Below are 19109 nucleotides of genomic sequence, written 5' to 3'. Positions count from 1 at the left end.
TGTCCAGCCCAATGGTCATTGAGATGGCTGGACACCTAGAACAGATGCCATAGAAGAGAGACAGAGCACTGAATTTATGTAGGTGGTTAACTGCTGTCTTCAACTACTAAAAAGAGGGTTAGAGATGACAGAGTCAGACTCTACTTTCAGGACCCGGAGGTGACCCTGTTGGATTGGGGAACAATATTTGACGGGGCAAGGCCCTAAACAACTTTACCTAACTCTGCAAACTAATTCTAACAAGGTGCTGGACTAGATGAGTTCCAGAAATCCCTAACATCCTAAACAATTCTACACTCCAAGAAGCATCACAACACCATACTGCATAACCACAAGATAAAATGGGGAGGAAGCTAGAAACAGAAAGTATGTCTTGTTCTTTAACATGAAATGAACATCAGAAGATGTTTTCAAAGCTAAGTTAGAAAATTCAACTGTCTTTGTTAAATGATTACTGACTGACTTCAAAGAATTAGTCTGATAGCATGTCCAACAGCTAGACACAGACCAACAATAAACTAAACTTCATCACTCTGAGGTGAGAACTTCATCCCCTGTCACCTCACATACACACAGAGTTTCTAATAACTGGTATTGGCTATTACATGAGGGGAAAAAGAAAAACATAAAACCTCATGAGAAATTCACAATTACGAAGAACCATTCACAGACTGAAAGAAAGGCCAACTCTTCCCCTTCCCAGAGGACATATGCCTGGTAGATGCCTGAACCAATGAGAGAGTTTGAAAACAAGCCTGAATTCTTAAGAGACCTTTTCAGGGGACTTGCAGACATGAGAAGGAAAGAAGTGAAATTGAAGCAGCTCTGTGTTAAGTGAAATGTTTCAGATTTGTTTCTTTTAATTAGTCTTCATTTTCCTTTAGAATTTACAGTGTGTTTCCATTTAATTTGGTATGTTAGGATATTTTATTATTTCAAGGCTTACCTTAAGATAGCCTCCAGATGACACAAGCATTTTACTGTCAGGAGAAAATGAGAGGTCTGTTACCCAACCCCCGTGAGTTGGTTCTCCTTCATCTACAGTAACTGGGGAGCAGAAGTGAAGTAATGCACCTGCTAAAATGTCCCAAATCTAAAAGAGAAGGAAGATTATGCAAATAAATAAACTTAACAAGAAAAAAAATCTAAAATAAGGATATCTGAAATGTTTTTTTCTATATTAAAAAAACCTCTTGTAAATATGCATTCTCCTTGAAGTGATAAAATAATCAAAAAAAGAATTCTCCTCTTAGAACTGTATCATATATGGAGTATTTAATCACACATGCGATTCACAGTAGAATTATTAGTAAATCATGTGAATTGGTTCCTTATTATTCATGGAACATAAATCTATCAGTTTGTTTACAAACTACTGCCTCATGTGACAAACTTTGTTATTTTCAACCCCCAAGGTTCACCACAATGCCAACAAATTAGACATGCAGAACACAAACTATAAGAACTTTTCTGTCTGTGAGCTGAATATCAACTGAATTATAAAATAAACATCAAGATTAGAGAAGTACCCTTATTTCTCCTTTGTCATCTCCAGTGGCCAATAATTTGTTATTAGGAGAGAAAGTACAGCACCGCACACAGGCTTCATGACCTTTCAGCTCATGAAGAACAGATGAGCTTTCAAAGCTCCATATCTAAATGGAAAACATTACAGAGGAGTGAAAAAGACAAGTTCAAAACCAATTATGACCTCTTTCTAAAAGGCATTAGCATTCAAATATACATAAGACTTTTCATATATATGCATATGAGTGTGTGCATGTATGTTAATGTATTTTACTGTAGTCTAGTTTTCTTTTTATTATCTGAATCACACAAGAATGTGCTTGCTACAAATTACTGAATGACTGCAAGTATATATCTTTCCTTGGAACATACTTTTTAATGAACCCAATTTGTTCACAAGGAAGTTTAACACTGTTTATAGAAACAAGATTTATCAATCAATTTAAAGTTATATTTTAAAAATCTAATGGAATGCTTTTAGAATATAATGGGGCAGCCCCAGTCCACTGCTTTATGCACCTGACTTCAGAACAGGAATACCAGAACCTATTGACAGCACTTTTCTGGAAGTTTCAGAGATTTTTCTTAACTTTACAAATTAAGAATGTCAGGCTAACAACAAATCAATACAGAGAAATAAACAAAGTGTTCTGCAAAAAATTGTGCATTAAACATGCATTTTATTTGTACATAAGCCACTAGGACAGCTTCAAGTTATATCCAAGATCAACTGTGAGTGACTGTAACAGCTTTAGAAACATGTTGATGGATACGAGAAATTTAATACTAGAAATACAACAGGATAACTTGAATAATCACTAATTATCTCAAAATAAAAAATATAAATTACATTTCAGGACAAATAAGGCATCATTTTTATCTTTCTACAGAAGGTAACCAACCTTTGCAGTTTTGTCAGCAGAAGTAGATGAAAATTTACTACCATCAGGTGAAACAGCACAGGAAAGAACAGCGCCTCCATGGCAAGCAAAATCTTTTTCTAGGTTTCCAGTAGTGATATTCCAAACCTAATCAAATATACAGGAAAAACAGGTTACTGTTGTAACACAGTAAAAAGGTTAAAACACTTGCATCATACACAATGATAGGTAAGAGACAAAACTCAGCTAGCTAGTTCTAATATGGCCAACACTTTATTATACTTACTGCTATAGGTAAAATACAACAACAGTGTAAATGTTACTAAAAAGAAAATTCAAAACTTTGTCTTTCAAGTCAGCTTACACTTTATGATCAAATCAATAAAATTCACACAAAGTGCAGGAAATACCAAATGTTACAAGAGAAAGTAAAACATATTTGATGTGATTTGTCAATTCACATCCCTTTACTTACCTTAACGGTTCCATCAAATGACCAAGAGAGAAGTTTTGAATATTCCAGAAGTCTAAAATCCTTGATTGCTTCCATGTGCCCTCTTAGAAACATATGTTCACTCAACTGCCAATTCCATACCTAGTTATAAAAACGAAATATTTTTTTTAAAAATTGTAACAACAAACATAAGTTAAGAAGAATAAACTAACTGATTGATTTTTATATCATATGACTAACAAAAAGTTCTTACGGTGGTGGCAATTAATTAAAATGTTAGATATCAGACAGATCCATAGTAGAAATGCTAAAGATTAAGGGTGCCACAGAATTTATTAGTCAAGCTATGAGACAGTCCCCATAATACACATATTATCTGATTTTCAAATTGAATTTGATACTTAAAATTCACTGGTAATTTAAAATGAAAAAGCAAACCGATAACTTATAAGCACCTGAGAAGTTTGGGGTTTTAAACCTTTGATTATTGCAACAAATAGACTTATTTTGTCTGGCAGACCTCATATTTTGCATACTTAAGTTAACTTTAATATGTTTAATGGGCATTTCTAATGAAATGCCATTTTGCTTTGCATTTTTATAGCAAAATGACACTTGCATTTTTAATTCAACTATTCACTTAAAAATGAGCGTAATTTTGTTTTACAGGAGCTATTAAGCATCAATTTATTTTAAATGACAATGATTTAATAGTTTTCAAATTGATAGGTTTCCTGCTGCAAAGAGTGAACAGAAAGCAGCTGCGTTCAGGTGACAGTCCTGGAGGTTTAACTGAGGCGCTGCCCACAAGAGGGAGCTGAGGACTCAGCAGAAAAGCTTCCCGCGCTAAGCCTGAGAGAAGGATCCTAAAGCTGAGGACCAGCACCCATTTGTGTTCTGGAGAAACTCATGTTTGGTTGTAAGGACTGAATGCTCATTAGTAGCCAGACCACCTGCTCCAGTTTAGGAATCCTGTCAGCATGCTGCAGCTGATCTGAAGCGCAAACTAAAGCACAGTAAGCATAAAATGACAAGGATGTTCAAAAGTGCATCCCTGAGGTGAGCTAAAATGCTAACGTAGACACATCAGAATGCATCTCCGAAGCCAAGCTACCTTGCTGAGAGGTAGAGGTTACTAATTTGAGACTACATTAGTGCAGTCACTCTATTTCTAGTATTATCTGTATTCAGCACTCTACTGGACTAGGTGAGCACATAAGCCCGCTCTGAGACCAGCCTTTTTACCTCATTCCTAAGAGAGTATAAACAAGCCCACTTGACAGATCTACCACATGCAGCCAGCTCTGGCTCACATCCCAAACCCTCACTTCAGAACTGCTGAGTTGTCTTGTTTGACAATTAATGTTCCTTTTACTCTTATGAAAGCAGTTGGTGCTTTTCTATCATCCACAGCAGTAAAAACAGAAAATCTAATATTCACTCTCACATAAGGTATAAATAAAGGCTACAGTTTCTACACTCTCTTGCATGGAGCAATACAGAATACAATAATAATTTACTAAGTTTACATTGTGTACAGTATAAAAGCTCTTTACTTTCAGTAAGTTACAACATGATCTTTTTAAATATCTTCCAAACCTGTAGAACTGAATCATGAGCACTTGAAATGAGAGTCTGACAATCAGATGTGAATTGACAATGCTGCACGGATGTCCTGTAGGCCTCCCAGGACTTCAGAACTTTCCCATCTGACAACTGTAGTACCTTTAAAATGAAGAATGCAATAACTCTACCTATTTTACATACTTGAGGAAAACACAAACATGCAAATTCTTTTTTAAATAACATGAGATTGAAAATACATGATTCTCGGTCATTGTATTAGAACAACTAAAAATTCCCATTAGCTTAGTTATTAGCTTTGAATTACTACATTGAAGAACATCATTGTACAAAGTCATTCAAGTGACATATATTTAAAAAGCACCAAGAAGAGTGTTTTCCTACTATTGTTAAAATCAAATTTAGGATTTAATACCTTTATTGTTCCACTTTCCTGTCCAAAAGCCGCAAATTTAAGATCTTCACTTAAACAACAGCAGGAAATGGGGGATTCTTGGACTGCTGTCTGCATAATAACATTGTCTGTATTTCCATTGATAAGCTGTAAGATAGGAAGTTAATTATTACAATATTTTAAAATTTAAACTTAAATAAATTAAAACACAGAGCTAAGAATGCCAAAGGGAACAGTGTATAAATTAGAAACTTAAAATTAAAAGAATCAGTTACTCTCATAAACCACTTGCCTTGAAGGTCAGTGTAACTATTTCCACACAATGTTCTCTGAACAGGACAAGTTTGCAGAAGGAAATTCATCTCAGTATTAGAAGGCTTTTTAAAGTTTGTCTGACTACAGGAAACAGTAACTCAGAAAGCTACTCCCAAATTCCAAAAGCCATATAGCAAGCTTCATGCTCAAATTTGCCTTGCCAGCTAGATTTAACAGTCCATGTCAAATGGAGCATAAAATACTTAAAGTGCATCCTGTAAGCATGACTTCAAACTTACTAGCACACACAATACACCAAATCTCAACTCAGTACTGTCCTCAAATCAATTCCCCGGGGGGCAGGGGGGATCTTTAGAATACAGTAATGTACATAGTTTAAAAAGCTATCAGTGTGAATGAATGTTTAAAAATTAACATATTGCACATCAAAAGGTGAGTAAGACTCTAGTTCTGAGAGACAATAAATTACAAAAGGTAAAACATGGTTCCAAGAAAAACTTTGAGAGATGTGATAGCAGGTACACTGTTAAATCACAGTACACGTGCAATCTGTCTTTTCAGTCAATTTTTCTTCTTGTGCAAGGATAAAAAATCTATTGCCTTTCTACACTGCAGACTTCTCTCATGACTACTGTCTACAAGTTGTCAGAATATTGTATTTAGGGCAGAGAATCTAAGCACCGTCTTTCTCTAGGAAATGGTTCAAGTAAAATTAGAACAGAAATACACTATTTATAAACATATAGATAAGGTCTACTAATTCAAATGAGAGCCAGACTACACTATTACACAGTAGTTGTCACAGATGTTACAATTCAGGAAGATTAAAAAGTATCAAATGTCCTAAATTGCTCCTGCACATAAGCAGGTATAACTCCATTTGCTGTGGTTTCTCTCAGCCCTTCATTGCAGCAGATGAAAATCCTATTAACTGACTTTATTCGATATATTAGAGAATCATGATTTTAAAAAGGGTGGTGTGCATGCACTTGCTATGACAGAATGGAAAAATATATTTTGGATGTTGGTGTACTTAGCACTTGGTGTGGAGGGGCCCACAGTAATAAGACTGTACTCACTGTTACTATTTTCTTCAGCACTAATCTAAGGCTATAGGCAGTCCTGGGCTCACACCTTTCATTGCCCCAATTTGAGACAATTCCCTCAGCTATTACACAGGGATTCTGATGTGCTGTGTAACACCTGGTCTATAGGTGCTACACATTACACGTTGCTCTGCACATCTAAGCTGCTTGGAGGGCCCAAAGCATCCCTGGTCACGAAGGGAGATGAGTTTTGTTTCTCTGCATCCACTTTCAGTTTCAACATTAGTGTAGAAATTTCCCCCCAAACTCCATTTTTCACTTACTAAACTAGGTAGAGTTTCTAGATATAAAGATGTTATCAAACATTGAGTCATCTGCTACAGATTCAACTGCTGAATACATGAACAAGGAGCTCTTCCTTGGTTTCCTAGAGAGATTTGCAGATAACGTTCAAATGTACTAACATATTGAGAAATACAGCTTACTTGTAAATGCTTCTGATTATAAATTGCTAAAATCATCACTTCACCATTGTGAAATACAACATCTAGTTCACTTTTCAGCACATCATCAGAAGACTTGCACACCTTCTTTGTTTCCCAGATCTGTTGAAGAACACAGTATTTCATTAGCTTTATTAAAGAATTAGATATAAAACGTGCTGAGTAGGAGTACCTGTAAACCAAAGGCTTATAACTTTGGACATAACACTGATTTTTTTAAAACAGTGAAAATCTTGCTTCTGCTATTTTTGATACTAGGGAAAGTTGTGCAATTACTATAGAGATTCCAACAGATGAAATAGGACTTTTTTTTTCAGGATGACTATGAGACTCCTCTGTGTTTAGAGTCATAGCTATGAAGTCCAAAGTTTTCTAATCCAAACAGCAGCATTGAAATCCAATTACAAAAAATACCAAGTAGATATTTCTATACTTAACTGCTTTCAAAATTTCAAAAATGTATGTGTTAATTTGAGAGAAAGGGAAAGGTTACCATGGTAAACTATAGTTCTACTTTCCCAGGGTTTTAATGAGACATTAGAATTACAGAACTCTATCCTAAATATTAACATGCAAATATATCTAACAACGAAACTATTATCAAGTCTGCTAGGATCCACAAAAAACTTCACAATTCCTGATTCAGATAAAATGTAAAACAAAATAGAAGGTTATAATTACTCTTAAAGAGCCACCAGACTTAAAAAAAATCATGTAGACACAGAAGAAATTTAGATACACAGTAAATAAAGTAAAAAAGCCAGCTTGTTTTACTGTATATGTAAATTATTTTAATACAAATACTTAAATTTCTATTGGCTATAAGCATACAAAATACATGTGTGTTTTACTTATTTTATAAGATATATAATTTTGTAATAAAAAAATTCCTTAAACTAACAATTTTATTTATATATATATACACATATAAATAAAATAAAACTAACATATTTCAAAACAGAAAGAAGTCATCTTACACGTATTGTCTGGTCATCAGATGATGTCAGAAATAAAGATCCATCTGGCGAAAATGTCACACAGTGAACCCAGCTCATGTGTCCCCTGCAATACGCCACTTTTGACAGAGATTTAATATTCCATAACTACAGTAAAAATACAGCATGGATTTAGATTGCATTTACAGGAAAAACAGTGCAAGTACACTTAATTACTATGTCTTCTAGTATTTTCTTAATTCTCATTCTGAAATCAGGTGTAACAAGAACTGTGCTCACTTATCACATTTCAATGATCAGGAAAATTGAATCCGCAGCCTCTTTGACTGCTATAATTTTGAAAGACAAGGGGCAAAAACAAAAGAATAGAAAAAAATCACAGTATAAAAAAACAGAAGTTCAACTTGGCCATGTAGATGCTAAACCAAAAAAACCCAAACAACAACAATCACCTCAAACCAACCCCAAACCTGATAGCTGTATGGACTTACTCTAGCCTTGCTAGTCCCAAAGTTATTCTAGATGTTTCCTTCCTTTTTAATGAGTTGCCACAGTCTGTACCAGCATATAGAAGGAGAGAGGGTTTGGTTTGGTTTGAGTTAAACAATACTCCTGAGAGTGACAACAGTAACTTTGGATACATTTAGTACACTAGTCTTTTTATATAAATTTACATATAAGTTCCAAAATGAACATGTAACTTCAAAACATTATTTCCCAGCTGATACTTTACATCGGAGAAGCAAATAAAAATTACAGAATGAAGCACATCGAAAGCCTACTAAAGTACCTACATTTGTTTTATCTCTGCATACAAAAAACTATTAAGACAAATGTAACATTTTAAAATTACAAGTAGTCTTTCCTTGTATACTGCAGCAAAGACAATTGCTTACCTCAACAGAACAGTGAGACAAAGCAACTGCTACTAACTCATCACCAGGACAAAAGTCACAGTATTGGATCGTACTGTGATGACTGACGATGACTTGCGTTAACAAATTACATGTTTCAGTATCAAAAAGCTGTGAACACATAGTAAAATAGTTGGCACCCAGTCTGAATGACTTCACTATCAACAAATAGCTTATATGCACAACAGTGTACATTCTTGAATTTAGGAAGTATTTATCTCAGTCACGAGTTTGTTGCCGACATATTTTTACACATACTTGAAATCACACGCCTTCTCTCTGAAACATCTTAATAGCCTGGAATTTCATCAGTAACTGTAATTTCTACTTATGTTGTAATATACTACCTCCAAATAATTATTAAAGTGAAGTACTTACCAAAAGCTTATTTTTGGCTACTACCAAAATCATGTCACCATTTCTGGACCAAGAGCAACATTTTACTAAAACCTCCACGTCATCTGGTTGCTCATCTACATTTTTGAAGAAATCTTTTATCTCGATACTTTTCAGTTCATTTCCTGAGCATGCTGCCCAAAGCTGCAATAAACAGGAAATAAATGAAATCTCTTTTCACTGATGTAGGTACAGAATACAACAAGGGAGAGCTAACTCATAATCACTTCTAGGAAAAGAGAGGGGCAGGGAACACTGTACACAAAAAGCCCCTTGCTACTTTCCCCAGTCAATAAATAGCATTAGAATATTCACAAGTCCAAATGGTTTAAACAAAAAAAGAAGAAAAAAACCCAAATAAACCACAAAGAAAATAGGATTATGCTGTAGCAGAACACTCTCCTTGGCTTTTTCCATCATATTATTCCAGGTACAATGCTGTCTCAACTTCTACTTAGCAAAAGAATAAACCCAAAAATAATATCTGCCTTGCAACTCTATATAAACAATCCACTCACCATGAGAAATCTGGTATACATCTAGCTTTGCACCTTAATTTCACTGAAGAACCTACCAAAAATCTACTGAATATTTCTGACCCCTTCACCACATTTTTCCTTCTGAACAACAGCTACAGCAATCCTCCTTTCCTGATTTAGCAACTACACAGAAACATAACAGTGTTTTAAGAATTGCAGTTCTGAAATAGCACAGTTTGTTGCAACCAAAGGCAATAACAATAATACATTCTCAGAAAAACACATAAGCCTCTCAGTTCTCTTCTAGTGCATACATGACAATAGCACATAGAAATTGCTTTTCACTTTTATGTCTCCTGATCATTTTCAGAGATGACAGAACTTTCAATTAATCTGAAAACTTACTACTATTTCTGTTAAAATAGTTTTCACTCTCCCCTCAAGCTTTCTTAATAAAGTGCATTGGGGGAAAAATATTCAAAATGAGGCTACATAACATTTCTTCGAAACTACAGGCAGCCAGCTTTCTTTTCTTGGTACTGGACAAGCCATTTAAAAATCCTGCATTACAAATAGGACCAACTCTTTCAGGATTTGATTCATTAAAGCTTATCAAGAAGACACAAAATTTTCTTTGCATTTTATACAAAAATACCCCCATCCATCATCAAAACAAACAGTTGATTTAAAAATACACTGTGTACCTTTACTGTTCCATCTGTTGAGCAGCTAGCAACATATTTATCATTTGGTGAAAATCTACAGTGATTGACAGAATTTTCATGACCTATCATCGTATTTCTACAATACTTTTCATTCACATCCCAAAGCTGCAAGAGAAACAAACATGTAAATATCATCATATTAATGAATTACATAAAGACAGATCGTTCATGCTCTTCTCAAAATCCTATGTTGGTAATCAAAACATCAATTTCATTTCTTTTTTCGTGGTTTTACCCACATGCTCATGGACTGGATGCTATGCCCCGGGCTACCCCACAGTTCACCTCCATCTGCTAACATGCATGAAAGCTATTAACATCAGAATTACATAGATCTAGTTAAAACTGCACTGTACAGTGCAGACAAGGCCCTTGAACAGTGCAAAGTTGCAAAATATGCTGAGTTGGAAGGGACCCACATGGATAATCAAGTCCAACCCTTAGCCCTGCACAGGACCACCCTCAAAAGTCACACCATATGCCCAAGAGTATCATCCAAATGCTTCCTGAACTCAGTCAGCCTTGGTGCTGTGATCACTTCCCTGGGGAGCCTGTTCTAGTGCCCTCTGGGCACCCTCTGGGTGAAGAACTTCTTTCTAATATCCAACCTAAACCTTCCCTGACACAACTTCAGGCCATTCCCTTGGGTCCTGTCACTGGTCACCACAGAGAAGAGATCAGTGCCTGCCCCTCCTCTTCCCCTCACAAGGAAGTTGCAGACTGCAATGAGGTCTCCCCTTGGTCTTTTCTTCTCCAGACTGAGCAAAAAAGCTTTCTCTTTTCAACTTTGAAGTTCAGAATTATGTAGCTTATGCATATTAACAAAAATGAAATCACTCAAGTTAGTATTGAACAGTCTGAAAATCAGACTTGTCGCATCCATACTAACAAAGTTAAAAAAACATTTCGTGTGTTTTTTTTGTTTAGGGCTTCTCCTCTCCACCCTTCTCACATGCACTGATTTCCAAGTCTATAGCCCACACTTCCTTTCTCCTATTTATAACAAAAAAAAAGAAAAAAAGAATGCAACTGAGCATTCAAGAGAGAGCTCAAAACAAGAACAGTCACTTGCACAGTGTTCTCTAAAAATTATTGTGCATACTTCAAATCTGTTATTCATTACTCATGTAAGTGTCAAATTGTTTAAAATTTTAACCATATCAACGTTATAAAAATGGTAATTCTAAACAAGTCCCTTCTAAATCTACCTGTTATAAGGTGGCAGACTCAGGCAGTAAATGCATCTCCTGAGACATTCAGGAGATCAGTACAAAAGCCTCTTCTTTCCACCTTGACATCAGATCATAACTGTATTTGACCTCCAGTTCACACAGACACAAGGTCTTGCAAGAACTCTTCAGATGAGACTTCACAACTGCACATTACAGCTGGAAGTGACAGTTGTTTCCCCCTCACACCCCGAAAATCTCTCTCCTTGCCATCTACTTCCAACAATTCTCTTGCATTGGGACTGGGTAATAGTGTCACTACAGGGAACCAAACAGGCAGAAAACCAATCCCAGCAGAGGGTTTTACAGAGCTGGCTCCTTGAATCATACCACTGCAGAACAAGGTAAGTACATGCATTGCCTCAAAGGCAAGAATATACTGCCAGGGCATCTCTGGTGCCAGCTAATGAAATTATTTGCCTATTTGTACTGTGAAATTGCACTCCTTATTTGCCAGTGTCTAGATTTTACTGATTCTTCTGGTTTCCCCTTTCCCTCAGATGCAGACTTAAATTGCCCAGCTTCTGCTCTTTCTGTGTATACGTACTGTCTCCCAGTCCAGACACTGAAGACGAAACTCTGTACTGATTATTATTTTGCTGGCTTCCATGTTCATTTCTGTACTATGCCCAGTAAATTTAATCAAAAAATGTCCCTGCTACACTTAACACGTTTTTTCCCCCATCTAATCTTTCAGCATCCAGTTTTCTACATTATTAATGTTTCCCAACCTAAATTTCTGTCTTCATTTTTAATTATGCTGTTTTTAATTAGGTATTTCACTCTCATTCCCATTCCACCCTCTGTCTTGCCAAAGCCCTCACCTTCATACCCTACCAACAGAGGACTTGCCCATTCTCCTTTGCTCCTATTCTGCCTTTTTGAAATCTGACTACAGAGCTGTAGTCAGTACTCTTAATCAGTTGCCATCTCTCTTCTAGAAGGCTCATTAAAAAAACCCATTAATTTACAGTGTTTGGATATACTTATACATCAGTAATTATCCTGTTATGACAAGCAGCATGAGAATCATCTCAACCTTTTCCACTTACTTTGATGAAAGTGTCATTTGAGCAGGTGGCTAGAAGATACTGACCACTTCTGTTATTGAACTGGCAGCAATTGACCTGCTCTGAGTGTTCTTCGTACACACGCCTACACTGGCCTGTTCTCGAATTCCAGATCTAGACAGAATTGAAGGATGAAAAAGACTTTTAAATAAATTTAAGGTAATTAATTTAAAAAAACCTGGAAAGTATACTTAAATACCGATAAAGGCCTAAAACATTCTTAATAACACCTCAAAAATGTTTTGAAGATAAAGAGAAAGAATATACATCTGCAAAAAGAAACAAGAAGTTATGAGGGGAAAGGTCATAATTCAGACTACAATCTGATAAATACTGGAATTTCACCAAGATTTGGCTACAATAAAAAGGAATTAAAAATACCAAATATTTCACAGGTAACAGAAAAAACATTAAAAAGCGTATTATGGACAGATTCATCTCATGTTATGAATAAGACTGGACTCAAACATTATGTTCTAGTTAAAAAGAATCATATCTCATAATACAAGTAAAATAAGTGGTACTAGCTGCAAGTATGATGGTAACATTAAGCATATTTTGCATATGTAAAAAGTGGGACTTTTCTGTTTGTCAAGTACTGAATTATCCATGTAAGATTTAAGACAGTTTAAAACACCTTTAGTCTTAAGAATCTGCTCTGTCTGAATTGGTTAAACAGAAACTAGAATTATTAGTTTGAAAAAAAAATTGCCTGCTCCTCATTCCCTTACCTTCACTTTTTTATCACTTGAACAAGTTGCTACAAATTCACTATCTGCAGAGAAAGCGCAACAAAGTATTTCATCATCATGGGCATTTATCTCCAGGAGTCTCTCTCCACTTTCTGCTTTAAACACCTATAACAAGAAACAATAAAACCTTATAACTTGCATATAATTTTAAAGCACAAATATAAGGGGTTTTTATCTCAAATAGCTCTCTTTATGTAAACTCTTCAAAAAATTGGTTTACTTTTGAAAGCATTCATATTTTCAGGGACAGTAACATAACTATAAAAATATTTAATTTCAGCTTTAATTTTGCAAGGATGATAGAAATTGTTAGGGAGAGAAGTAGTGAAAACTGATACTTAAAAATATTTCTGTTCTATCCTCACTCTTTAAGCCCAGAGCCATGTCCTTTCACAGTATTTCTTAACAGTAACTGCAAAACACTATCTATTAGCAAAATCTAAATTATTCCTAAAACTAAAAATCCCAGTTTTAAATGTATGTGATGTTCTTCTGTGGAAAGTACGAATTTCATCAGGAATTCACGATTTGAGGAAAAAAAAACAAAAATAAGGGAAATGAAAGGACAGCTGGGGAAAAGTGTCACATACTAATCAATTTCCCCAAATTCTGGGATTTACAATGTGGGGTGGGCCAGGGGGAAAATCACGTCTCCCCTTCCATCTTAGGTTAAATATTCTTAATTATTAAAACAAATCACAAGGTGTTCTTTACAGCACTGTTCAGGATACTACAATTGTGAAATTCTTTTTTTTTCCTTTACTTTCTTATTGAATGGGTATGTAAATGACAATGAAACGGTTTGTATTTATTCAAATAAGAACATAAATACTGAAGTAACAGGAAATCTACATTCACAATAAGTTCTGCAGAATATCTGCTCTTAATCTAGCAATTGTTTAAGTAGCTTTGAAAACTGAAAAGCTTAGGCTATGATTAGAAAAAACGTGAATAAGTTCGAAGTTAAACAATGAAAAAAGGATTATCGCCAATTTTCCTATTACTTCTTCAACAAGAGTTTAGTTTAAATGCAATCACAATCCACAGGGTTTTTTTGGGTAGAAAATGAAGATAAAAATAAGCAATCTGCAGTGTCAATAATGAGGCTATTAAGTACAGAAGCCCAGCACAGTAACTTCAGCACAGCAACTTCAGCACAGCATGAGTACATTCACCAGACATCTCCTTAAGTGGATGCCGTGATCATAATACTGTAGAAGCCAGCAAATAAAATAAAGAAATTAAAAGGACCAATAACAACACACTAAATAGCCAAATGAACAGCAGCTAAGCACCAGTGATATTACTGCTTTAGTATTCAACTTCTCAAGCATCCAAAACAATACCGAAGGTTTGCAGAGAAGTTGTTCTTTTCCCTTACCTTTAGCTGTCTGGAATATGGATACTTTACCAGGTTACTGGCTGGCTGATTGCTAGTTCTCTGGAGAGCTGGCTGACTCCCCTGCAGGCAGGCTGCTGGCAAATTTATATTAGTCACTTTCCTCTCTGTCTCCTCTAATCTGCTTCCTAAGCACTTTGGGCCAGTTTCCAATCTAATAGTGTCTTCAACTTCAGGGGTTTTCTCCACAGATATATTTCTTTTGCATAAGACATTTAATTAATTAAGCACCAAAGAGGCATAATGTCCATTACTATCTCATATAAACAGTAAAGCTGTAACTAAAATATCTTACTGCTTCTCAGTACTGTAGGTCTACTGTGACTGGAAATAACACTTTTTGCAAGCAAATATTAAACAAGCTGGGGTGCATTACTTAGGCTGTGAGTTTTTCCATATCTTTAAAAGGCATCTCACATTCACACATTAAAGTAGTAAGGGTATAAACCCTAAAATCACACTGTTTGGCTTTTGAACTAGAAGACAATGCTCACTCTTCCAAACATGCAACCTGATGTTTATGCAATAATATATCCTTTTCAATCATTTGTCTCCAATTATGGTCCAGATCCAAATATTTCCACATAACATCAAAAAAAAAAGCAACAGGACTGTTAACAAATGTTATCAATATGGTACACAGCATCTCTTTTCACTCCTGCATAGGTATCTTACCTGAAGTGTTTTATCTGCTCCACATGATGCTATTCTTTGTCTATCCTTAGAAAAGCAGGCATGGTAAACTGCATCTCTATGTGGACGAACAACGAGGCGGTAGAGGTTTTTCAAGGATTTTTTATTCCTACAGGGTGAGACAATTGATTTAGATGAGTAGGATTTCTATTGCCTTTGTACTATTCAAAATCCTCTCTAAAAAGATTAACACTTTTCCACATATCTTGAGCAGCCAAGCTTTATCACAACCAACCAACCAACCAACGCACTCTATCTTACCTCTCAGCTTTCATGCTGAAGTAATAAGGGAAAAATAAATTCCAACACTCAGAGCTTTTTATCATAATCATCCTGTTTAGCTAGTTCTTAATACAGAAAGCTGTCACTGTAATAAGATGACTTTTGGTGACGAATGACCAAAACATCTATCTCTATTCTGTTGATTTCAGTCATGTTCAGCATGTCTCCCATATCCAAGGTGAAAACCTTAAACTGACTGGGGATCGGTTCTTCTGAACTGTACATCTTCCAAGCACTTTTCTTAGAATTCTGCTAGCTGTGCTAAATTAAATAACCAAGTATTCAAAGAAAAGACTAACCTGCCCGGCTATTACTATAATTGCTTGATACAGAGTCACTCTGTTTTGTGACCACCAAGTACTACAAATATCAGAAGAGAAACATCAAACAGAAGAATCTAGGAGAGTTACATGGTCAGATGACTATTGGACAATGCTGGTAAAATGTTTAGATATGTATATTTTTTCCTTAAACAACTTCCAAAAACACAATAACAGCAAAGAATTATTTAAATATGGGAAATTTCAAGATTGCCTAGAGATTATAAAGTATTTCCCACCTCACTATTTTCAAAAACTTTGCAAGTTAGCACAAATGCTCTCCTTTCTTAAGCTGTACATTTTACTATAAAACCTAAAAACATACTGTAACATACCCAACACTTGCACTACAATTCTAACTTTTAAAAAAAGCATTTAAAGAAGTTTCAAAGTACCGTGTTTTCATCTGTGTATAGTTATTTAAAAGAACAATAATTGAATTCAGATGTAAATATATTACCATATTTATTTCTGTATAATTATTTCTAATTCGTGGCCCTACATATCCAGGGTTCTTGAAAATTATTTCACTTTCTTTCCCCAGAAAAAAAACCTTATCAGTTGTTACAAAGGTCCTTTTATTAGCCATATGTTGTATTTAGTTGTACATCAAATGATTTCCTTGGATCACGGGATCAGCATAGCAGATGGACTGTATCTACTTACATCCACTCCAAATAAAAAGTTCCTGTTTCTCTTTGAGCATGTAGCTTGGCTTGTTGATATACCTCTGATGTCTCTGGTTGGCAAAGACCCAGCTGTATAATGTCAGGAAATGGTTGCCGTCCAAGAAGGTGCCCATTTAAAGAGAGAAATTCCTGGAAGTTCTCACGAACTGTGCTATCCTAAGTACAGAGCAGATAATATTTGATAACACAGATTTATCTTAGTATTTATTTCCTAAGTACCCTTTGCCTTTTTAAATTTCTACACAGTAAATACTCTCACAGAAGCACTTAGCTCTATTTTTATATTTAGTTCTATTAGCAAGTACATACAATAGACTGAAATATTTCATTATCCTACTCAGGAAAGCATAATCTCCTTATTTTTCAAATAAAGAATATTGGCAACAACGATTTATTCAAGAAGCAGTCAGTGTGAAATATCACAAAGACTATTCCAAGTGGCTAACATAATTCTACACCTCCTCAAAAGCAGAGTACCTTATGTACCCACCATTAGGTATTGATCACTTTGGTTACTGAGTTCCATGGTCAATCACTTACACAGAAGTTAAAACTGAAACTGAAAGTTTCCTTGGTTTTTATCTTCTCCAAGTTAAAATTTAATTTAGTATTGGTTTTGTGCTTCAGTTTTTTAAGCTTTCTATACACCTGCCATATATACATATATCCAACAAAATGCAATTAAAAAATAGAGAAATATATTTGGAACAGACTGATCATTTACCTTTTAGTATCATACCTTTTGATCCAGGATTGAACTATATTCTACATATTCATGAATCAGATGAGCAGGCCCTACTAATTCTGTTTTAGCTTTAATCCAATCTAAAGAAAACATAAGATCACGGAGCTCCTACAAGAAATATAAATTTAAGTTCAGAACATAAGTTTCACAACAGAATCTACTTGGGGGAAAAAGAAAAGGACAGGAAATACATGAGGTATTTAATATGCTCTGGTATAACTGTCTCTAGTTGAAAACAAGCAATTCCCTGTTTCCTGCATCTTATTTAATCAGATATGAAAATTCTGGGTTCTAGAAGGCTAAGCTTGTTATTTTAATGCAAAGGACCGCTCTTTGATACAGCTACTCAGAGAAGGAATGGGAGTACAAAGCAATTCTTGACTTGTAGCACACAAAACCTGGTTTAAGATACAACTCTGAAAAAGCTTCTTCTAGTCCAATCTAGTAAAGATCACTGCTAATAGTGATTGTTGATCTTCCTAAGAGAAGCTGAATTTGAACAAAAGCAAAAAATCTGTCATAGCTGCATTTCACTTAAAAATGAGAAGACTACTTAAAAAGGTGATCTGAAACTGCAAATGGAATTATTAGAATAGAATAGAAAATTTCAGTCGGTAGGGACTTACTATGATCATCTAGTCTAACTGCCTGACCGATAGCTAAAGCATGTTATTAAGGGCATTGTCCAAATGATTCAAACACTGACAGGCCTGGGGCATTGCCCACCTCTTTAGGAAGCCTGTTCCAGTATTTGACCACTCTCTTGGTAAAGAAATGTTTCCTAATGTCCAGTCTAACCCTCCCCGGGTGCGGCTTTGCACCATTCCCTCAGTTCCTATCACTGGGTACCAGAGAGTAAGAGCTCAGAACCTCCCTCTGCACTTCCCCTGCTCAGGAAGCTGTTGAGAGCAGCAAGGTTGCCCCTCAGACTAGGACCTCCCCAGACTCATAAAACCATTGGCAGATGATCAGGAGGAGTCTTGCCATAACATCCTTTGTGCTCTTGGTTGTATCAGATCAGGCACTATGGACTTGTGAATATTCAGCTGATACAGCCAGTCACTTACAACCTCAGTGTCCACAAACGAAAAGTCACTGTACCCAGACTCATGTTCCTCCAACCCAGGGGGCTGGGCAGCCCAAAGTCTGTCAGTATTATTAAAGATTGAGGCAAAAAAACCCCAACATTGAATGCTTACACTTTATCCCTATTAGTTAGATGACCATCTTCAACAAGTATTGGCCCAATGTTTCCTTTAGACCTCCTCTTGCTGTTAATGTACTTAAAAAAGTCTTTCTTTTAAAAAAACATACTTGCTCGAATCAGAAAAACTGCTTAGAGACAACACTGCACAGGCTCTAAGTATATTTCAATTTAAAGACAGTAAATACCACAAGGATTAAAATATTATCATGGTTAAACAAAGGAAAAGAATACCTCCCAGCTTTATTAGCCTCCCAACAAATTGAAATCATGCCTAAATAATGAGAAATAAGTGGTACATAGAATGCAAACTCTAGGAAGCATACAGTCATAATGAGCCAGGCTAAAGAACTCTGAGAAGCTAATTCTACAAAATGTAGAAAGGCTGCTAATAAAAACATTTTTAAAACACACTGAAGTTAAAGAAATTAAGATAATTAAATAAATATGATCCAGAAAAACAAGATTTGTAGCCCACACTAATTATGAAGGTTCTAGTAAGATATAAATCCACAAAGTGTATTATATGATGAGTCAGATGAACCATCTCGAAAGAAGTTCAACTGAAAAGTTTGAGTACATGTGAAATAA

At 35.4% G+C, this 19109-nt stretch overlaps 1 protein-coding gene across 11 annotated transcripts in view; it reads right to left on the bottom strand.

Annotated features, from left to right (window-relative positions):
• The window catches only part of APAF1 (apoptotic peptidase activating factor 1), an 81053-nt gene that overhangs the window by 51175 nt on the left and 10769 nt on the right, over positions 1-19109 (bottom strand). For 7 of the 11 annotated variants that reach the window (XR_001873051.1, XR_001873053.1, XR_001873052.1 and 4 more), the window contains exons 11-26: positions 17309-17422; positions 16547-16725; positions 15261-15387; positions 13166-13291; positions 12417-12548; positions 10115-10240; positions 8914-9075; positions 8518-8646; positions 7643-7768; positions 6648-6767; positions 4862-4987; positions 4462-4587; positions 2884-3003; positions 2430-2555; positions 1530-1655; positions 947-1093 (exon numbers count right to left, since the gene is read on the bottom strand). Coding sequence is in view for 7 of the 11 variants with exons in the window: in XM_017804309.1 (XP_017659798.1) it covers positions 947-1093; positions 1530-1655; positions 2430-2555; positions 2884-3003; positions 4462-4587; positions 4862-4987; positions 6648-6767; positions 7643-7768; positions 8518-8646; positions 8914-9075; positions 10115-10240; positions 12417-12548; positions 13166-13291; positions 15261-15387; positions 16547-16725; positions 17309-17422 (2112 nt within the window). In the remaining 4 variants the exon portion in view is untranslated. Of the gene's footprint in view, positions 1-946; positions 1094-1529; positions 1656-2429; positions 2556-2883; positions 3004-4461; positions 4588-4861; positions 4988-6647; positions 6768-7642; positions 7769-8517; positions 8647-8913; positions 9076-10114; positions 10241-12416; positions 12549-13165; positions 13292-14678; positions 14785-15260; positions 15388-16546; positions 16726-17293; positions 17423-19109 lie in introns of those variants that run through there. The other 4 variants (XM_017804312.1, XM_017804313.1, XM_017804314.1 and 1 more) reach the window with 4 other exon arrangements.

The sequence above is a fragment of the Lepidothrix coronata genome, unplaced genomic scaffold (assembly GCF_001604755.1).
Source record: "Lepidothrix coronata isolate B3197 unplaced genomic scaffold, Lepidothrix_coronata-1.0 Scaffold9, whole genome shotgun sequence".
NCBI lineage: Eukaryota > Metazoa > Chordata > Aves > Passeriformes > Pipridae > Lepidothrix > Lepidothrix coronata.
The sequence above is the reverse complement of the archived record's forward strand: the minus strand, read 5'-3'. Positions and strand labels throughout refer to the sequence as shown.